The sequence below is a fragment of the Erpetoichthys calabaricus genome, chromosome 4 (genome assembly GCF_900747795.2).
Source record: "Erpetoichthys calabaricus chromosome 4, fErpCal1.3, whole genome shotgun sequence".
NCBI lineage: Eukaryota > Metazoa > Chordata > Cladistia > Polypteriformes > Polypteridae > Erpetoichthys > Erpetoichthys calabaricus.
The window spans coordinates 82575026-82592397 of record NC_041397.2 but is presented as its reverse complement, the minus strand read 5'-3'; the positions used below and the strand labels follow the sequence as shown (position 1 = coordinate 82592397).

The 17372-nt window shown below is 39.2% G+C and overlaps 1 protein-coding gene across 1 annotated transcript in view; it reads left to right on the top strand.

The window, feature by feature from the left end:
• The first annotated feature begins 8079 nt into the window (after positions 1 to 8079).
• ndfip2 (Nedd4 family interacting protein 2) overlaps positions 8080 to 17372 on the top strand; it is an 81508-nt gene continuing 72215 nt past the window's right edge. Inside the window, exon 1 of the mRNA XM_028799576.2 lies at positions 8080 to 8345. Within this exon, the coding sequence (XP_028655409.1) occupies positions 8313 to 8345 (33 nt within the window). The 5' untranslated portion in view covers positions 8080 to 8312. The remainder of the gene's footprint in view (positions 8346 to 17372) is intronic.

Below are 17372 nucleotides of genomic sequence, written 5' to 3'. Positions count from 1 at the left end.
CCTTTCTTTCTTGGAACCTTTGGGCAGATACCACAAAAAACATACAGGGATTTGACTGCTCATTATTGGGCAGCCAATATGGATGTAAGTACCTCCTCTCCTATATACTGTATATAATATATATTTTAATATTCAGAAAGGCCTTATTTGCACAGTTTTATATATGATACCCAAATGGACTGTTACATTGTTTGATTAAGCCTAGACTGCAGCTCTTTATTGAATTACTGTGCTCCAAGGATTTGTTTTTTTATTCCAAATAAAGTACTGAATCAGTTTAATAAATCTAAATAATCAATTCTGCTTTCTTTGAGATTGTTTGTACTGAACTAAGTGGTGTGACAACAGAGCAGATAGTGCTGCTGCCTCATAGTATCCTAGGTTTTAACCCTGTCTGTTGTTATTCTCTGCATGGAGTATACACATTCTCCAAATATTTGTGTGTCTTTTCTACTCCCACAACCCCAAAGATATCAAGATTCAGTAAACTGCTGACACATACAAAGCGATAACCCTTTGGGATACCATTCTACTGCAAGACATTCCCCTGCATGAACATTGTCACTTTCACCTATGCCAGTGTGTGACAGAATATGGGAAGAAAACACAAGTGCTACACTGCAGATATCCAGTGCCTGGAATCAAGCTAGGGTCCACACATTGTGAATCATCACTCTGCCACTTTGTTGCTCATGTCATTTTTCAGTCATATGCAATATTAAATAATCATAAGTGTGTTCTTTTATGAAGTACTAAACCCAGTTACTCCAGGTAAATGTCAAATGCCAGCAGTCACCTTGTATTATCGTAGGGAAGATAAAACCCAACCTTGGAATTGCTGCCAAGTATTTCATAGAGTTCACACACATGAGATAAATGTACAGTTGTAACTTTAACACACACCTCTTTGGGATGTGTATGTCCAAGTTAGATTATGAGACTAAATTGTCCCCATTCTAGTGAGTATGGTTGTGTATGAACATGAGCCCTGTGATGGACAGGCCTACCTGAGTTCCCTCTAATGTAAATTAAACAACGGGTTACAAAATGGGTGTAAGCATTGATGAATGTATAGATAGATGGAATTTGGTAAACTACACTGGAAAACTTCTACAGAAAAATGTCAGGGTATCAGTTTGTGTGCTGAAGACTGATAAAAAACATAATACAAACTTTACACATTGTAGTACCTTTATAGCAGAATGACTGATGGATATGAAACTTAACATTTTACAATGGACACATCAAAGTCTTGACTTTTAAACCAATGATTTGTTGTGGTAAGACATGAAGCAAGCACTTTGTGTAATACAGGGCTGAAGTAAATATGGGAATACTTCTTAGATAAACAGGATTGTTCAACAGGCCCAGCAAACATTTGGCTGAAGTCATTACTGCTTAAGGAGATTCCACAAGTTACCAAAGGTTCACACACTTTTTACATCAGTGAAAGTTTGATCACTGAGCTTAAAAGACATAAATGTGCAATGTTCTTGTTGTAATACTGAATTACTGTCTTTTTTTCTGTCATATGCCTTGATTGGTATTTTCCAAGAACTTTATCTTATACCTAAATGGAATGTTCATTGGTCCTCATGGTGTAGTATTTCTTTGGAACTGCTCGGACTACGAAAGCTTACAGATACAGGTGTACATATGATGAAAGCACATATTAAACATCAACTGTATACAGATAGATTCCAGTCAAGTAATCTGTGCAATTTGGAAAATCAGTTTGGCTATTTAAGAGATAATTTAAGTGTGCCAGAGCAAAGGTGTGACTACAAATACTTGTGCCATTAAATCGCTTTATTATTTTCAATTAATTTACAATGTCTGTTTTTTCACTTTGACATTACAGAGTACTGTGTGTTGATGTGGCAAAAATATCACTTAAATACATCATAGTTCCATGTAGGAACACAACAAAAAAGTAGAATAAGTCTAAGTGGGAGCATATTTTTTAAACCAGAGTAATTCAGATGGGCGTACAGACTTCTCTGTCAGTGCAAGTGAGAAAAAACGCTGAGTCAGTTTTCCAGCAACTATTAGTTTAGGAATAAATTAACACTATCATTTCTGCTGCACTGCGGTGGGTTGGCACCCTGCCCAGGATTGATTCCTGCCTTGTGCCCTGTGTTGGCTGGGATTGGCTCCAGCAGACCCCCGCGACCCTGTGTTCGGATTCAGCTGGTTGGAAAATGGATGGATGGATGGATGGATTTCTGCTGCAGACCACAGAACTAATTTGTTACACGAAACATACCAGTTGTTGTGTGGTTTTATGTGCCTTTTGCAGAGAAAGCATGAACAGAAATTCAGACCCATTTTTAACAACGATATCTAAAAGAGATTTCTGTGAGGATTGCTCTACATAAAAGTTGAACTGGAGTTTGCGCTATTCAGCCATCACAGTTTTTTTTTTATTATTATTAAATGCAAGATGCTTTTAAGGCAACAATTATAAAACTTCTGATGTTCATGTGACAGCTCCAATCATTCATTTCTTGAAATTGCATATTATAATACAGGGACTGAAGCCTTTCCTGGCATCCTCGGCAAACCGTTGATATAGCACTGGTGTGATACAAAGCAAATTTACTTACGCAGAAGTGGCCAAAAAATGTTGCCAGTGACACAAATGTGTTTTGAAAAATATGTGGCTTCAGTTTTTGTGGTGGCAATTCATATTGTTTTTATGTTATTGCACAGAATGATCAAAGGTTTATTAATTCATTGCAAAGAGCTTTATTAGCATAAAAAGTTAACTTTATCACACAAATAAAACATTTTAATTTATTTTGGCCCTGGCACAAAATGATTTGCTAAAAGTGTTGAGCAAGCACCAGGACCATCTCCTTCTGAGGAGTCAGCTACAGAATCATGTTGCTACCAGTGCAGAGCTTGATCAGTATTGGCAGCAGGTGGGTGAGAGTGCATCTGCAGAGGTGAAGATCTTTGGACAACGGCCTTGTATCAAGAAAGGCAGCAAAGAAGCCACATCTTTCCAAGAAAAATATTAAGGACAGAATGAAATTCAGCAGGAAGCACAAGGATTGGACAGCAGAAGACTGGTGCCAAGTTCACCTGACTGTTGGGGACATCTGGAAAATCGATTGTCCAGAGAAGGAAAAGGTGAATGCTACCATGAGTACTGTGTCATACCAACAGTGAAGCATCCTGAGACAATCCATGTGTGGTGTTGCTTCTCATCCAACGGAGTGGGCCCACTCACAATTCTGCCCAAGAACACTGCCATAAATAAATAATGGTATCAAAACATCCTCTATGAGCAACTTCTCCCAACAATCCACACAGAATTTGGTGATGATCTGTGTATCTTCCAGCAAAATGGAGCACCATGTCACAAGGCAAAAGTGATAACGAAGTGGCTCAGAGATCACGACATTGAAAGTTTGGACGTGTGGTCAGGAAACTCCCCAGATTGTAATCCCATTGAGAACCTGTGGTCAGTTCCCAAAAAGACAGTGGATGTGCAGAAGCCCACAACTTATGATCAATTCCAAGCACTAAAAAGGAAAGAATGGATCACCATAAGTCAGGATTTGGCCCAGAAGCTGATATCCAGCATGCCAGAGTGAAATGCAGACGTTATGAAAAAGGATGGTCAACACGGTAAATATTGACTCTTTGACATAGTAAATTCATCATTAGATATGGGGATTTCCCAGACTGTCGTAAGACTGTTGTTGTTAAACCTCTGCTCAAGAAAAATGATTTTGACTCCTCTGCTTTTGAAAATTTTAGACCTATTTCTAACCTGCCTTTCTTAAGTAAAATCTTAGAAAAGGCAGTCATTATGCAGCTAAATGATCACCTGAATAAACATTCTGTTCTTGACAAGTTTCAGTCAGGTTTTAGAACAAATCACAGAACAGAAACTGTGCTAGTTAAAGTAGTAAATAACTTGTGGGTAAATGCGGACAGAGGCCATTTATTTCTTCTCATCCTCTTAGATCTGAGTGCCACATTTGGTACCATTGATCACAATATTCTTAGAAATCGCCTTAGTCAATGGGTAGGACTCTCTGGCAGTGTCTTAAATTGGTTTGAGTCTTACTTGGCAGGTACAATATTCATTGTTAGTTGTGGTAATTATACTTCAAAGATACATGATATTCTATATGGTGTTCCACAAGAATCTATCCTGGGTCTGCTGCTCTTTTCGATCTACATGCTTCCATTAGGTCAGATTATCTCAAGGCATAATGTGAGCTACCACAGCTATGCTGATGACACACAATTGTGTTTATCAATAGCACCTGTTGACCCCGACTCTCTTGGTTCACTGACATAATGTCTTACTTGTGTTCCTGAATGGATGAGTAGTAATTTTCTCAAACTAAATAAGGAGAAAAGAGAAATCTTAGTGATTCACAAAAATGGATATAATGAGGGTATTAGAAATAAACTTGATCCATTAGGATTAAAAGTCAAGACAGAGGTAAAGAATTTATGGGTAATTATTGACTCTGACCTAAATTTTAAATCACATATTAATCAGATTACTAGGATAGCATTTTTTCACTTAAGAAATATAGCAAAAATTAGATCCCTTAAACTAAGATGCTGAAAAATTAGTTCATGCTTTTGTTTTCAGTTGGCTAGATTATTGTAAAGCACTCCTCTCAGGACTACCCAAAAAAGACATCAATCGATTGCAACTAGTGCAGAATGCAACTGCTAGAATCTTAACTAGGAAAAGAAAATCTGAGCACATCTCTCCAGTTTTGATATAACTATATTGGTTACCCATGCTATTTAGAACTGACTTTAAAATACTGCTTATGGTTTACAAAGCCTTAAATAATCTTGCTCCATCCTATATTTCAGAATGCCTCTCACCTTACACTCCAAATCATAACCTTAGATCTTCAAATGAGTGTCTGCTTATAATTCCAACAGCTGAACTTAAAAGAAGTGGTGAGGCAGCCTTCTTCTGTTATGCACCTAATATCTGGAATAGTTTATCGATAGGCTAATACGGTGGAGCACTTTAAAAAACTGCTAAAAACTCATTATTTCAATATGGCTTTCTTATAACTTAATTTTATCTTAACCCTGATATTCTGTATATGCATTTAATTATCATTGTTTTCATGGCTCCGAAATCTGTACTAACCCCTACTTTCTCTGCTGTTTTTTTTCCCAGTTTTCTGTGGTGGCAAATTGCGCCACCACCACCCGATCAAAGCACTGTGCTGTCCCTACTTTGATGGCTTGAAGGCCAGAGGTCCACATGACCATCATCATGTAATTCTTCCATGTGGAGCCTGAAAATCATGAGGACTGATTGAGATCATTTATGTGGCCTGGAACCCCTACTGATTTTGGTTTTTTTTTCTCCAGCCATCCAGAGTTTTTTTTTTTGTTGTTGTTTTTTCTGTCCTCTCTGGCCATCGGACCTTACTTTTATTCTATGTTAATTAGTACTGTTTAATTTTATTTTTATATGTTTTCTTTTTTTCTTTCTTCATTCTGTAAAGCACTTTGAGATACATAATGTGTATGAAAACGTGCTATATAAATAAATGTTGTTGTTGTTGTTTACATAAATTTAATGTATTTGCCAACAAAAGCCTTTGAAACTTATGAAACTTTATAATTGTTCTTCAGTATACCATAGAAATATGTAAAAAATGAACAATAATCTGAAAATGCTGAAGTAGCAAAGTTTGCAAAACACAGCTTTTGTGTCACTGCCAAAACTTTTGACCACTACTGTACAATATACAATTAGACCTCACTGTCGATCTACCCCTTGCATCATCTGGATGTGGTAGGAAGAATGCATGAGGAAAACTCATGGAGAAAATGTAAAAACAGCTCAGAATATAAACACTGAACTGTGAGGCAGCAGCATTAAACATTGTACCACCATATTGTCACACACACTTTTTGTCAGATTCTATGCAAAGACAGAAACATGTATGTTCTGAAAACAATGCCAAAAAAGGTTATGTCATTATTTCTTTCTTTTTTAATTCGTGAATTTCAAGTGACTGGCTATAGCTGCCAGTGGCTCTTACAGTGGATTGCTTCTTACCGTAACTACAATCCTAGCAAATGCCCAGTACACGATTTAATTGCATGCATTAAGGCATGTTTATGTTTGTCCATGCCAGCTGTTTGTCGCTGAGCTCACCTTAGAGCTTGATTCCCTTCCCTTCTCTGTTTGAATTGGAAGACAGTAAATTAGTGATGTGTCGTTCGCGAACCAGCCGGCTCTAAGAGCGGATGCTTTGAAGCGAACGAGAGGAGCCGATGCCCGTCGAGCAGAGCCGAAGCTTCAGTCGCTCCTGCTCAGCTCTGCTGAAAATCCATTCGGCAGGGGCGGGACTTTACTTATATGGGCACACAGAACATTGGCTCATAATGCCAGCTCGTTCACGAACAACACATCGGACTAGGATCGTACCATTATGTGAAAGAAGAAAGGGGGGCAGACGCTCCGAAGACAGCGAGTGTTGGTACAGGCCAGGTACACAGAGCGACTGCGACAGACAAGGAGCCAGATTTAAATGCAAGCGCATCGTGAAGAAAAAAAGAAGAGTGAAGAAATGAGTGAAAGCCGAAAAAGAAGCAGCATCTGGCTGCATTTCAGTGATATTGGAGACTGCAAAGCTAAGTGCAGAATTTGAAAATATCCGTTAGAGCAGGGTCAACAACAAACCTGGACAGACATATAAGAACCACCCACCCATCCGTGCAACTGGAGGACAACGTGCCCTCTCTCCTGCCATCCACTGAGCCTGGAAAAGAGCGAAGTACTTCTGCTGCAGCATCCACTGTCTTACCGAAAACTGCAGGTATAACACGATCTTCAGTTCAAACCAAAATAAGCACATTTATTCCAAAACAAATGACGCCAAACAAATAAGTGTCGATGAGGAGCTGGCCAAAATGATAGCTGGCGACTTTTAACCATTTTCCATTGTGGAGGACAGAGGATTTACAACTTTTGTACAGGCCTTAAACCCCATGTATGTTCTCCCTAGCAGAAAAACTTTGTCCCAAACAATTATTCCAAAACTATATATCTGAGGATGGAGTACAACACTGTGCTTTCAGAAACCACTGCTCTGGAAAAAGGTAGCATTTAATGACAACAGAGCTGTGGATGAGGCATGTCAAAGAATAAGTGCAGCAGCAGCAAGATGCAACCCCAGTAGCCTGTCTGCTCCTCCATCAGAGGGCCAAGAGGAAGAAATTGGAGCAGGGCCGTGTTCACAGGAACCACAAGCTTCTGCTGTGTGGAGGCTCTTTGACGAAAGAGCAATAGGAGACACTGCAATGAGAAATCCCACAGCTGATGCTATGCTGGAGTTGAGGTCCTATCTTGAGGAGCCCCTCATCCAAAGAGCTGAAGACCCACTGAGCTGGTGGGAGGCCAAGGCTGCAGTCTACCCACGCCTGGTTAAGGTAATGGTAGGAAGACTTTGCATTGTCGCTTCATCGGTCCCCTCAGAAAGAGTCTTCTCAAAAACAGGACAAATAATCACAGAGAGGAGAAATCGCATCAGCCCATCTAAGCTGAGGCATCTGGCATTTCTGAATGGCAACCTGGCCTAAAAACTTTTATTCAAAGAGTCCTAGTGTTGTGTTGTTGTTGAGTTTGACCTTTATTTAATTTGTTTGCTGTGTTTTTGTGTTAAGTTGTTCATTTAAAGATTTTATTAAAATTTTAAACAATAGTAACTGTGTATTTATTGTAATGAAAAAATGCATAAAAATATGTAATGTCTGAAAACAATGAATAAGAAATTGCTTAGGCTATACACAAACCATTCATAATTGCTTAATTAGGCTAAAATATAAGCATCCAAGTGATACTAAACGAAGAGCCATTCGGGAGCCGTAAGAGTCGGCTCTTTAAAGGGAGCCGATCCAAAAGAGCCGGAGTTCCCATCACTACAGTAAATCCAACAGCGTCCACTACTTGTGAACGTTTACGTTTACGTATGTCTGCCCCTGAACGCTTCACAAGCCGAAAGAGAATGGGGTGAAGCCTTCTTTCCGACACGCCCCCGCGCACATACGTCACAAAGCACCTCCGCCTTTTTTTTCCTTTTGGTCTACCGACTTCTATTTGTAAACGATTCGGCTTCCCTCTCTCTGAGGAATGGTAGCTAGAAGAGTTTTCCTAATGAAAGCTAGAATACGAGGGGTAGACAGAGTCCTGAATAAACGTGAATAATTTTTGAGAGGGCGTTAAAGAGCGGAGGTGGTGGAGAAACTGCATCGTCTTGTGTCGTTGCTGCTTTTTTGTTTGAGCGAGAGTCTCTGTCAAGATGGAACATCAGGCAGTCAGTAGATATCAGACGGTAAGAAATCTGGCGCTTTACTAGTGTTCTATTTTGCCTGGTTTAATTCGGTCATTTCTTGCTTCAGGGAAGTACGTGAAAACCAACTCGAGAGATGAACGTATGTATTTATGTAATTTTAAAAGCGTCTCGACTTGTTATGCTAAACACTAGGGGCACAACTATTATTTGGAGAAACATTTACGATTTTAGTTTGGACACATTTTAACGTGCAACGAATCTTATTTATTTGTCATTTCGTAAAGACGACTGGTAACATCCTGTCAAGGAAGTGGCCATAAGTCTTTTTCCTCATTTGTTGGCCTTCTTCGTTTGTCTTGTTTCTTTAACGTTCTTGATCGTTTTTGTGGGTGATATTTCGCCTTTGGCAGGACGCATTTCCTTTCGATTTGGGACTGTATGTTTAAAAAAAAGCTTTGCTTCCGTTACCACGAACTCCTAATGCTACATTGTTTCATTGTCACGTGGGCGCGCGGGGCTGGCTTTCTTTATGGACTGTCACCTCAGTGACAAGTTTTGCTGACGTTTATTACGTGACCCGAAATGATAAAGTTCACTCTTCGGCGTCTTTATTATTTGCTCTCCGTTAATGCCGATACCCATTTGTAATTTTCGAACTGATCAAGCTAGTGCAACAAACGAACTAACGGAAATATTTAAAGATTCATTCCAATGGGTATTTTTTCGCCTTAAGGTAACACAGAGGGCTAGTCCAGGCACACTAGCAGTGGGTGTTAGTCCCGGAAGGTTCTACCAGCTTCTCTTTTTTAATTATGTGGTTTGTTAGAACATTCTGCCTTGTATGTCAAATATGACATTGTAGTTTTGTTGTGTGTTTTTGAGGATGTCATCCAATTGTTTTATGAAAGAGAGCTGATTTTTACTTTTCTGCCTAAGTAAGTATATTTTCTGTCCACATATTTTGAAAACACACAAATGACTGTATGGAGTACCAGTATAGCTAACACCCTTTTGTCTTACTTCTTGTTTGCATCTAATTTTCAATTGGTAGTTGACTGACACTGGTGGTTTTCAAGTGAACATTTTAGTGGGACCACAGAGACCTGGGAGAGACTGTCAGAAGGGGTTGAACCATCCCAAGAAGCCCTGCAGAGGGTAAATGGTTGAGTAAGAGAGAGATGATCAAGCACCTAAAGAGCACAATCTTTCAGGATTTAGTGCTCAGGTCAAATCCATTGGCAAGGATATGTGGACACTGGCAAACCCCAGGTGGGATCCTGGCATGGATTGGAAAGTGAGTGTGGTTCGTGTTGCCTCAGACCCCAAATGAGCTGTGTAAGTTGGAGTCCGTGGCAAGAATGTATGAGTAGTAAAAAAAAGATCTTTGGAGCTGTGTCAAAAGAGCTGTGGAAGATTGGAACAGCAGTGGTGTTAAAATTGGCAAAGAAAGGAGATGGCCTCCAGTAGTCCTCCTGTGAGCAAGCAAAGTAGAGATGCAGTGTTTCAAAATGTGTTAAGGTGCCAGCAAGTGCTGGAAAAATGGCAATCAAAAAACTAAAAAAATATGAAGATCTATCAAACATATTGTCACAAGATTCAGTTATCAAAGGACAGTATTCAAAGGTTTCTCAATATACGATAACAACAAAAGCAGAGACGAAGATGTATAATTATACATTTCCTTGTTTTGTTCATTGGGCACAGTGTTACATTTTATTGTATATACTTGGAAACAGGACAGCAGCACCAGGAATAGAATGAAATTCATGTAATCCAAAATAAAAATTTTCTAGATAATAAATTGCATTGGGCATATTGTGGAAAATTTGAGAAACTTCAATTATGATACGAAGTTGACCTTGCTGCAAGCATTTTAACAATACTTTAAATTATTAAGATGAGTTTACTATTTATTTAATTTTTGCAAAACTTTTCCATCTGCAGGGAGATTGGAGAGCAATGCTTCACCTGACCTTAATGCAAAGATGCCATTGGTGGCTGATTAGGAAAATTGTTCAGTTAATAATTGTGGTTTTTAGCAGTTTAAGTGTTAAAGAGGAAAGGTAGAGTTCTTTATAATAATAAGTGGTTGGATTAAACATTAAGCCTATAAAAGTGTGTTCTGTAATGACTCCTTTTATAGAGTAATGGCTAATGTAGGGAGATGACTATCTTCTCCAATGAAGTCCACACAATGTAAAGTCTAAGAGGCCTTTTTGTCACTGGCAATCCAGCCATTTTCTAATCCATTTTCTAGTTGAGGGTTGTGGAAGACCTGTGGCTATCATGGCAGCAATAGTCAAAAGGCAGAATAATAACTCCACGCACACTGACAAACTCACACTTACTGGGCTAGTTTAGTGTTGCCATTTAATGTAACCTTTGAAAAGAGTGAGAAATTCCTACACAGATATAGGAAGAATTTGCAAGCTGCACACATGGGCTGGCTGAATTAGGATTCATACCAAGGAGTCTGTTGTTAGCCTCCTTCCTGTTGTCATCAATCCTAATACTGGTTCTGTCATGGTCTGCAGATTGAATCCGTTTGTGTTCTATAAATCACTGTTTGTTGCAGAGGTAAAAATTATTCATATTTTTAATAGGTAGATATACACTTCAGGTGTGGGCACCATTTTAATATAAATCCTGTTTTGGATGATAGTATCCTGGTCCTTTAAGCTGTGCACTGCAGGTTTGCCGATTATACTGTGCACATACATTATGGAAAATGGATTGAAAGAAAGTTATATAACATACTCAAAGTCGCTAAAGCTATTTCAGGGTCATGGAGGGGAACAGAGCCACTGGCAGCATCAAGCATGAGCCAGGAACTACTGATTGGTGCTGCAGGTATTTCAGTCTTCCTGCATTGTTTTGCAATACTAATGGAGTTCTTTAATGTTAAAACATAATCAGACTGTTCCATTAAATTTTTTCATTGCTTTGTTTTTCCTAAAGATTCCTGGATTAACTTGTGAAAAATTACAATTCACAGTTGCTGTTGCTCAGTCTTGGCATCTTTGGTTACTACTGGTGTGAGTACAATCACCAAGGTGTTGTTTAATATACAAGTGAAAATGAAAAAAATTGACTAATTACATTAATAATGTCACTTGGAGGCAATGCATGTACGTATGCTTATTTCTTCATTTCATCACAAGGAAGATATGGAGGAAATTGATCGATGATTTTGCTACTGTTAAAGTAATTTGTTTTATATCTAAAAATAATTGTATTTATGAATGTCATGTTGCATAACATTTGTCTAGTAACTTACAACATAAGCTGTGGATGGGTTTTAGGAACAAAGTATTCAAATAGTCATTTGTAAATAAGTACTCAGAAAGAAAAAAGTAGGCGGTGGTTTGCAGCGACTGAATACTGCAGTCATTCCATTTGTGTATCTCAGTGAGAGCTGTTCTGTGTGATAGGTGTTATGTAATATTTTAGGCTAAACACTTTTTTTTTATTTCATTTTTGCATTTCACAAGACACATTCAGAGCTTGTACTCTGGTGGTTTATTGCGTCATATAGTAAGTTCTGGTTGGCCTTAACCAGTTTTTATGTGCCCTGTGGGTTTTCACTTGATTTTGCCTTTCCTTTGGGAGAAGTGGACAAAGATACTATTAAAAGCATTTTGTCCCAAATTTGTATTTGAAAAGACTGTGCAGTCTACATGTTCATACAAATTATGGATCTGGTACATGTGAAACAGGATTGAAGTAGCATCCATCCACTTTGTGGGCCCATATTCTTTGCATAAATTCAGTTGTTCTTTAAAGATTGCCTAAGTTCTGGATGGGTTTGAATACATGCATAGTTTCATTTACAGCTTAAATTGTACTAAACGCATAATTGATTTGTGCAAGTACTAGTAGGATGTAAATATTTGTTTGTGTGTTTAAGTTGTAAATAGCTGTACAGTATTACAAAACAAAGAATATGGAGAGTTGCCTCTTTTTACCACATTAAGTCCAAATCTACTGGCTTATTAATAAGCCAGGGACTTGCTATCACTAAACTGCCTTAAGTTTTACTAAAATGTTAGCCAGCAAATATCAGTCAGAACCTCAAGCATTGATGTGTCAAAACTGCTAGCCACTTACAGTCATGGCCGAAATTATTGGCACCCCTGGAATTTTCCCAGAAAATGCACCATTTCTCCCAGAAAATTGTTGCAATTACAAATGTTTTGGTATACACGTTTATTTCCTTTATGTGCATTGGAACAACACAACAAAACAGAAAAAAAGCCAAATCTGACATCATTTCACACCAAACTCAAAAACCGGGCTGGATAAAATTATTGGCACCCTCAACTTAATATTTGGTTACATGCCCTTTGGAAAAAATAACTGAAATCAAGCGCTTCCTATAATCATCAACAAGCTTGGTACACCGCTCAACTGGAATTTCCGACCACTCTTCTTTTGCAAACTGCTCAAGGTCTCTCAGATTTGAAAGGCGCCTACTCCCAACAGCAATTTTGAGATCTCTCCATAAGTGTTCAATCGGATTTAGATCCGGACTCATTGCTGGCCACTTCAGAACTCTCCAGCGCTTTGTCTTCAACCATTTCTGGGTGCTTTTAGAGGTATGTTTGGGGTCATTGTCCTGCTAGAACACCCATGACCTCTGACGCAGACCCAGCTTTCTGACACTGGACCCTACATTGCGCCCCAATATCTTTTGGTAGTCTTCAGATTTCATGATGCCTTGCACACAGTCAAGGCATCCAGTGCCAGAGGCAGCTAAATATCCCCAAAACATCTTAGAACCTCCACTATGTTTGACTGTAGGTACTGTGTTCTTTTCTTCGTAGGCTTCATTCTGTTTTCTGTAAACAGTAGAATGATGAGCTTTACCAAAAAGCTCTACCTTGGTCTCATCTGTCCACAAGATGTTCACCCAGAAGGATTTTGGCTTCCTCAAGTACATTTTGGCATACTCCAGTCTGGCTTTTTATGTTTCTGTGTCAGCAGTGGGGTCCTCCTTGCTCTCCTGCCATAGTGTTTCATTTAGTTCAGATGTCGACGGATAGTTCGAGCTGAGACTGTTGCACCCTAAGTCTGCAGAACAGCTTGAATATGTTTTGAAGTTGATTGGGGTTGTTTATCCACCATTCGGACTATCCTTCGTTGCAGTCTTATCAATTTTTCTCTTCCGTCCACAGCCAGGGAGATTAGTTAAAATGCTATGTGTTGTGAACTTCTTGATTATGTTGCGCACAGTGGACAAAGGAACATGAAGATCTCTGGAGATGGACTTGTAGCCTTGAGATTGTTGATATTTTTCCACGATTTTTGTTCTCCGGTCCTCAGACAATTCTCTGCTCTTCTTTCTGTTCTCCATGCTTAGTGTGGCACACTCACACACAACAGAAAGGTTGAGTCAACTGTTCTCCATTTTAACTGGCTTCAGGTGTGATTGCTATATTGCCAGCACCTGTTTCTTGCCACAGGTGAGTTCAAACGAGCATCATATGCTTGAAATAAAACGATTTACCCACAATTTTGAAAAGGTGCCAATAATTTTGTCCGGCCCATTTTTGGAGTTCTGTGTGACATGATGTCAGATTTGGCTTTTTTTTTTTGTTTTTTCGTGTTGTTCCAATGCACATAAAGGAAATAAACGTGTATACCAAAACATTTGTAATTGCAACAATTTTCTGGGAGAAATGGTGCATTTTCTGGGAAAATTCCAGGGGTGCTGATAGTTAGCAGGGAACTGTGTGTCCACATACTGTAAGCATTTTTGTTTGAGATGTAGACTACCACCTCTTTCACCCAAGATTGAAAATGGTTAAATGTTCCACATGCTAATTTTTCTTCTTTGAAACTCTTGTGGGAATCCCAGAAATGACAAGTTGGGATATTCAGATACTACTTTGCACTTCAATTAAATAAATATGTTTTCTCCAAGTAGCATTTTAGTGTATAGTGTTTTGTTTGTGATCATCCACATTTTACAGCTAATTCTACATTCATGCTGTTGATGCTGAATTTAACCTCAGGATAGAGTTGTGCAAATAGATGACAATATTGCCTATAGCCATGTTAGAACATTAGAATACTTTTGGCCATTCAGCCCAACAAACTTGCCAATTGTATTTACCTAGTTTCTCCAAAATGACAATGAGTTAATATTTACAGGTGGTAATTTATTGCATGTGTCTATGGCTTCCTCTGTGCCCAAAACTTGACTGTAACAAATTTATAATCATGGAACCAGTGCAAGAAAGCACAGGATGAAAATAAATCATGTCCCCAACTGCCAGCTTCAATGTGTTTTTGAGGACAGCCAATGGTGGGGGAGAAGAATAAGGAAATTGTTAAAAACTGGTAGTCGAGTGACTTCTTTTTAGGCAGGTCAGTCTAGAGACCTGTAGTCATCGCCAGTCCGCAGCCTAGATGACCCAGGTAATTGCCCAGGGCCTTGAGGATCATTTTGGCTCACACTGGCTACATTTAAAGTTTTTTGGTTTTTTTTTTTTCCTTTCATATGTCACTGAATTATGTTTAGGCCATAAGGTGCAACAGTTGGGAGGAACTTTAAAAGTGGTTATATTTAGGTGGGAGTTGTTTGATTGGTTCACTCTTCTAGATCAATACTTTTGTAGGTATCTTATCTGTTCATTATGGGTTGGTGGGTGGGTGTCAACATCTATGATGCAGCTGATTGACAGCTAGTGGCACCTGTTTATGTTTCTGAGAGAAAACGCTATGATAAAATATTAAGTGCACAAACTTGGACGGCAGAGCCAGATTAATATCTATCGACGGTTTGCTAAATATTAACATATTTTATTATGTAATCCACACAAGGGATTTCTCAACTCCACAGAATACTCCATGAGAAAAGCAGCATCTCACTTTACACAGAAGGGAACTTACTTGAAAATTATTTACTAAATAATCAATTGGAAATCTCTACAAGGGGGACATCTTGTTGCATGTGAGAAACAAAACAAGGCTAGGAATGCTAATACTTGTATCTCATTAAAATACAGTCGTATGAAAAAGTTTGTGAACCCCTCTCAGCCTGTGTAATAATTTACTCTACTTTCAACAAAAAAGTTAACAGTGGTATGTCTTTCATTTCCTAGGAACATCTGAGTACTGGGGTGTTTTCTGAACAAAGATTTTTAGTGAAGCAGTATTTAGTTGTATGAAATTAAATCAAATGTGAAAAACTGGCTGTGCAAAAATTTGGGTCCCCTTGTAATTTTGCTGATTTGAATGCATGTAACTGCTCAATACTGATTACTTGCAGCACCAAATTGGTTGGATTAGCTCGTTAAGCCTTGAACTTCATAGACAGGTGTGTCCAATCATGAGAAAAGGTATTTAAGGTGGTCAATTGCATGTTGTGCTTCCCTTTGACTCTCCTCTGAAGAGTGACAGCATGGGATCCTCAAAGCAACTCTCAAAAGATCTGAAAACAAAGATTGTTCAGTGTTGTGGTTTAGGGGAAGGCTACATAAAGCTATCTCAGAGGTTTAAACTGTCAGTTTCAACTGTAAGGAATGTAATCAGGAAATGGAAGGACACAGGCACAGTTGCTGTTAAACCCAGGTCTGGCAGGCCAAGAAAAATACAGGAGCGGCATATGTGCAGGATTGTGAGAATGGTTACAGACAACCCACAGATCACCTCCAAAGACCTGCAAGAACATCTTGCTGCGGATGGTGTATCTGTACTTCGTTCTACAATTCAGCACAATTTGCACAAAGAACATCTGTATGGCAGGGTGATGAGAAAGAAGCCCTTTCTGTACTCACACCACAAACAGTCGCTTGTTGTATGCAAATGCTCATTTAGACAAGCCAGATTCATTTTGCAAACAGCACTTTGCATGGTGGAAGAAGAACACCGCATTCCAAGAAAAACACCTGCTACATACTGTCAAATTTGGTGGAGGTTCCATCATGCTGTGTGGCTAGTTCAGGGACTGGGACCCTTGTTAAAGTCGAGGGTCGGATGAATTCAACCCAATCTATATATATAATTCACAAAGTCGACGCCAGAAGGGGAAGACACCCATGAAAGCACGCACACCAAAACAAGACACCCATTAAAGCACGCAGGAAGAGGCGTGGATTCACTAAGCCGCCGACAAGTAGGAAAGAGCCTCGCCCACCAACTCTATGACCATTGGATACGACGACAACTCACAGAGCCACGGCCACTAACTGGGACGCGACACCTCGAAAAAAATGGCGTCATTTATTTTCATCTGTTGTACGCTACACATCGACCTCTGAGCCACCTTGAGTTGGGGGCAGCAAGTCTTTGATAGGCTGGAACAAAATGATGAAAGTACGGGCGCATTTTTTTACACAAGCTGTGTGTGTGTGTGTGTGGGTGGGTGTTAGTTAATTTGTTACTCGAAGGATTTCAAGATTTAATATGCACAGGCGGTAACACTGCAAATTCAGCCCAAACGAACCAAAAATCTTACACAGTCTCCTTACTGTAAAGCAGCAACACTACCAAAACAATGCACCAGGCTCGATTTTACTTTCACTTCTGTTTGGACAACTGTGTCGTTCAGAAAGTGTTCACCCATCAATACATAATTATGCGACATATGATACGCCGTGAGTTGGCAAGAGCCACGAGTGTTCAGCGGTGTTTCCCAAACTCGGTCCTGCTGAACCCCTGTGGCTGCAGTGTTTTGTTCCAACCAGATTCCTAATCATTAATGCTGGTGAAACTCATCTGGGATAAGTCGGTTTTTCAAACGCAGTCGTGTAGCAGATTAGCTGGATGTAATAATCGGAGATGAATGTGCACCTCTGCGCTGAGTGAAAACACAATGTATATTGCTGCAACAAAATGATGAAAGAACGGGCGCATTTTTTTTCACACAAGCTGAGTGGGTGGGTGTTAGTTAGTTAATTAGTTACTCAAAGGAATTCAAGATTTAATATGCACAAGCGGTAACACTGCAAAAACAGCCCAAACCAGGAAAGACAGCTGGCAAAAAGTCACCAACAAACTAAACGCGTGTGCATTGTACTTACTGAAAGCAGCGTTACGGATTTTGCAAATGTTCATTTTTTT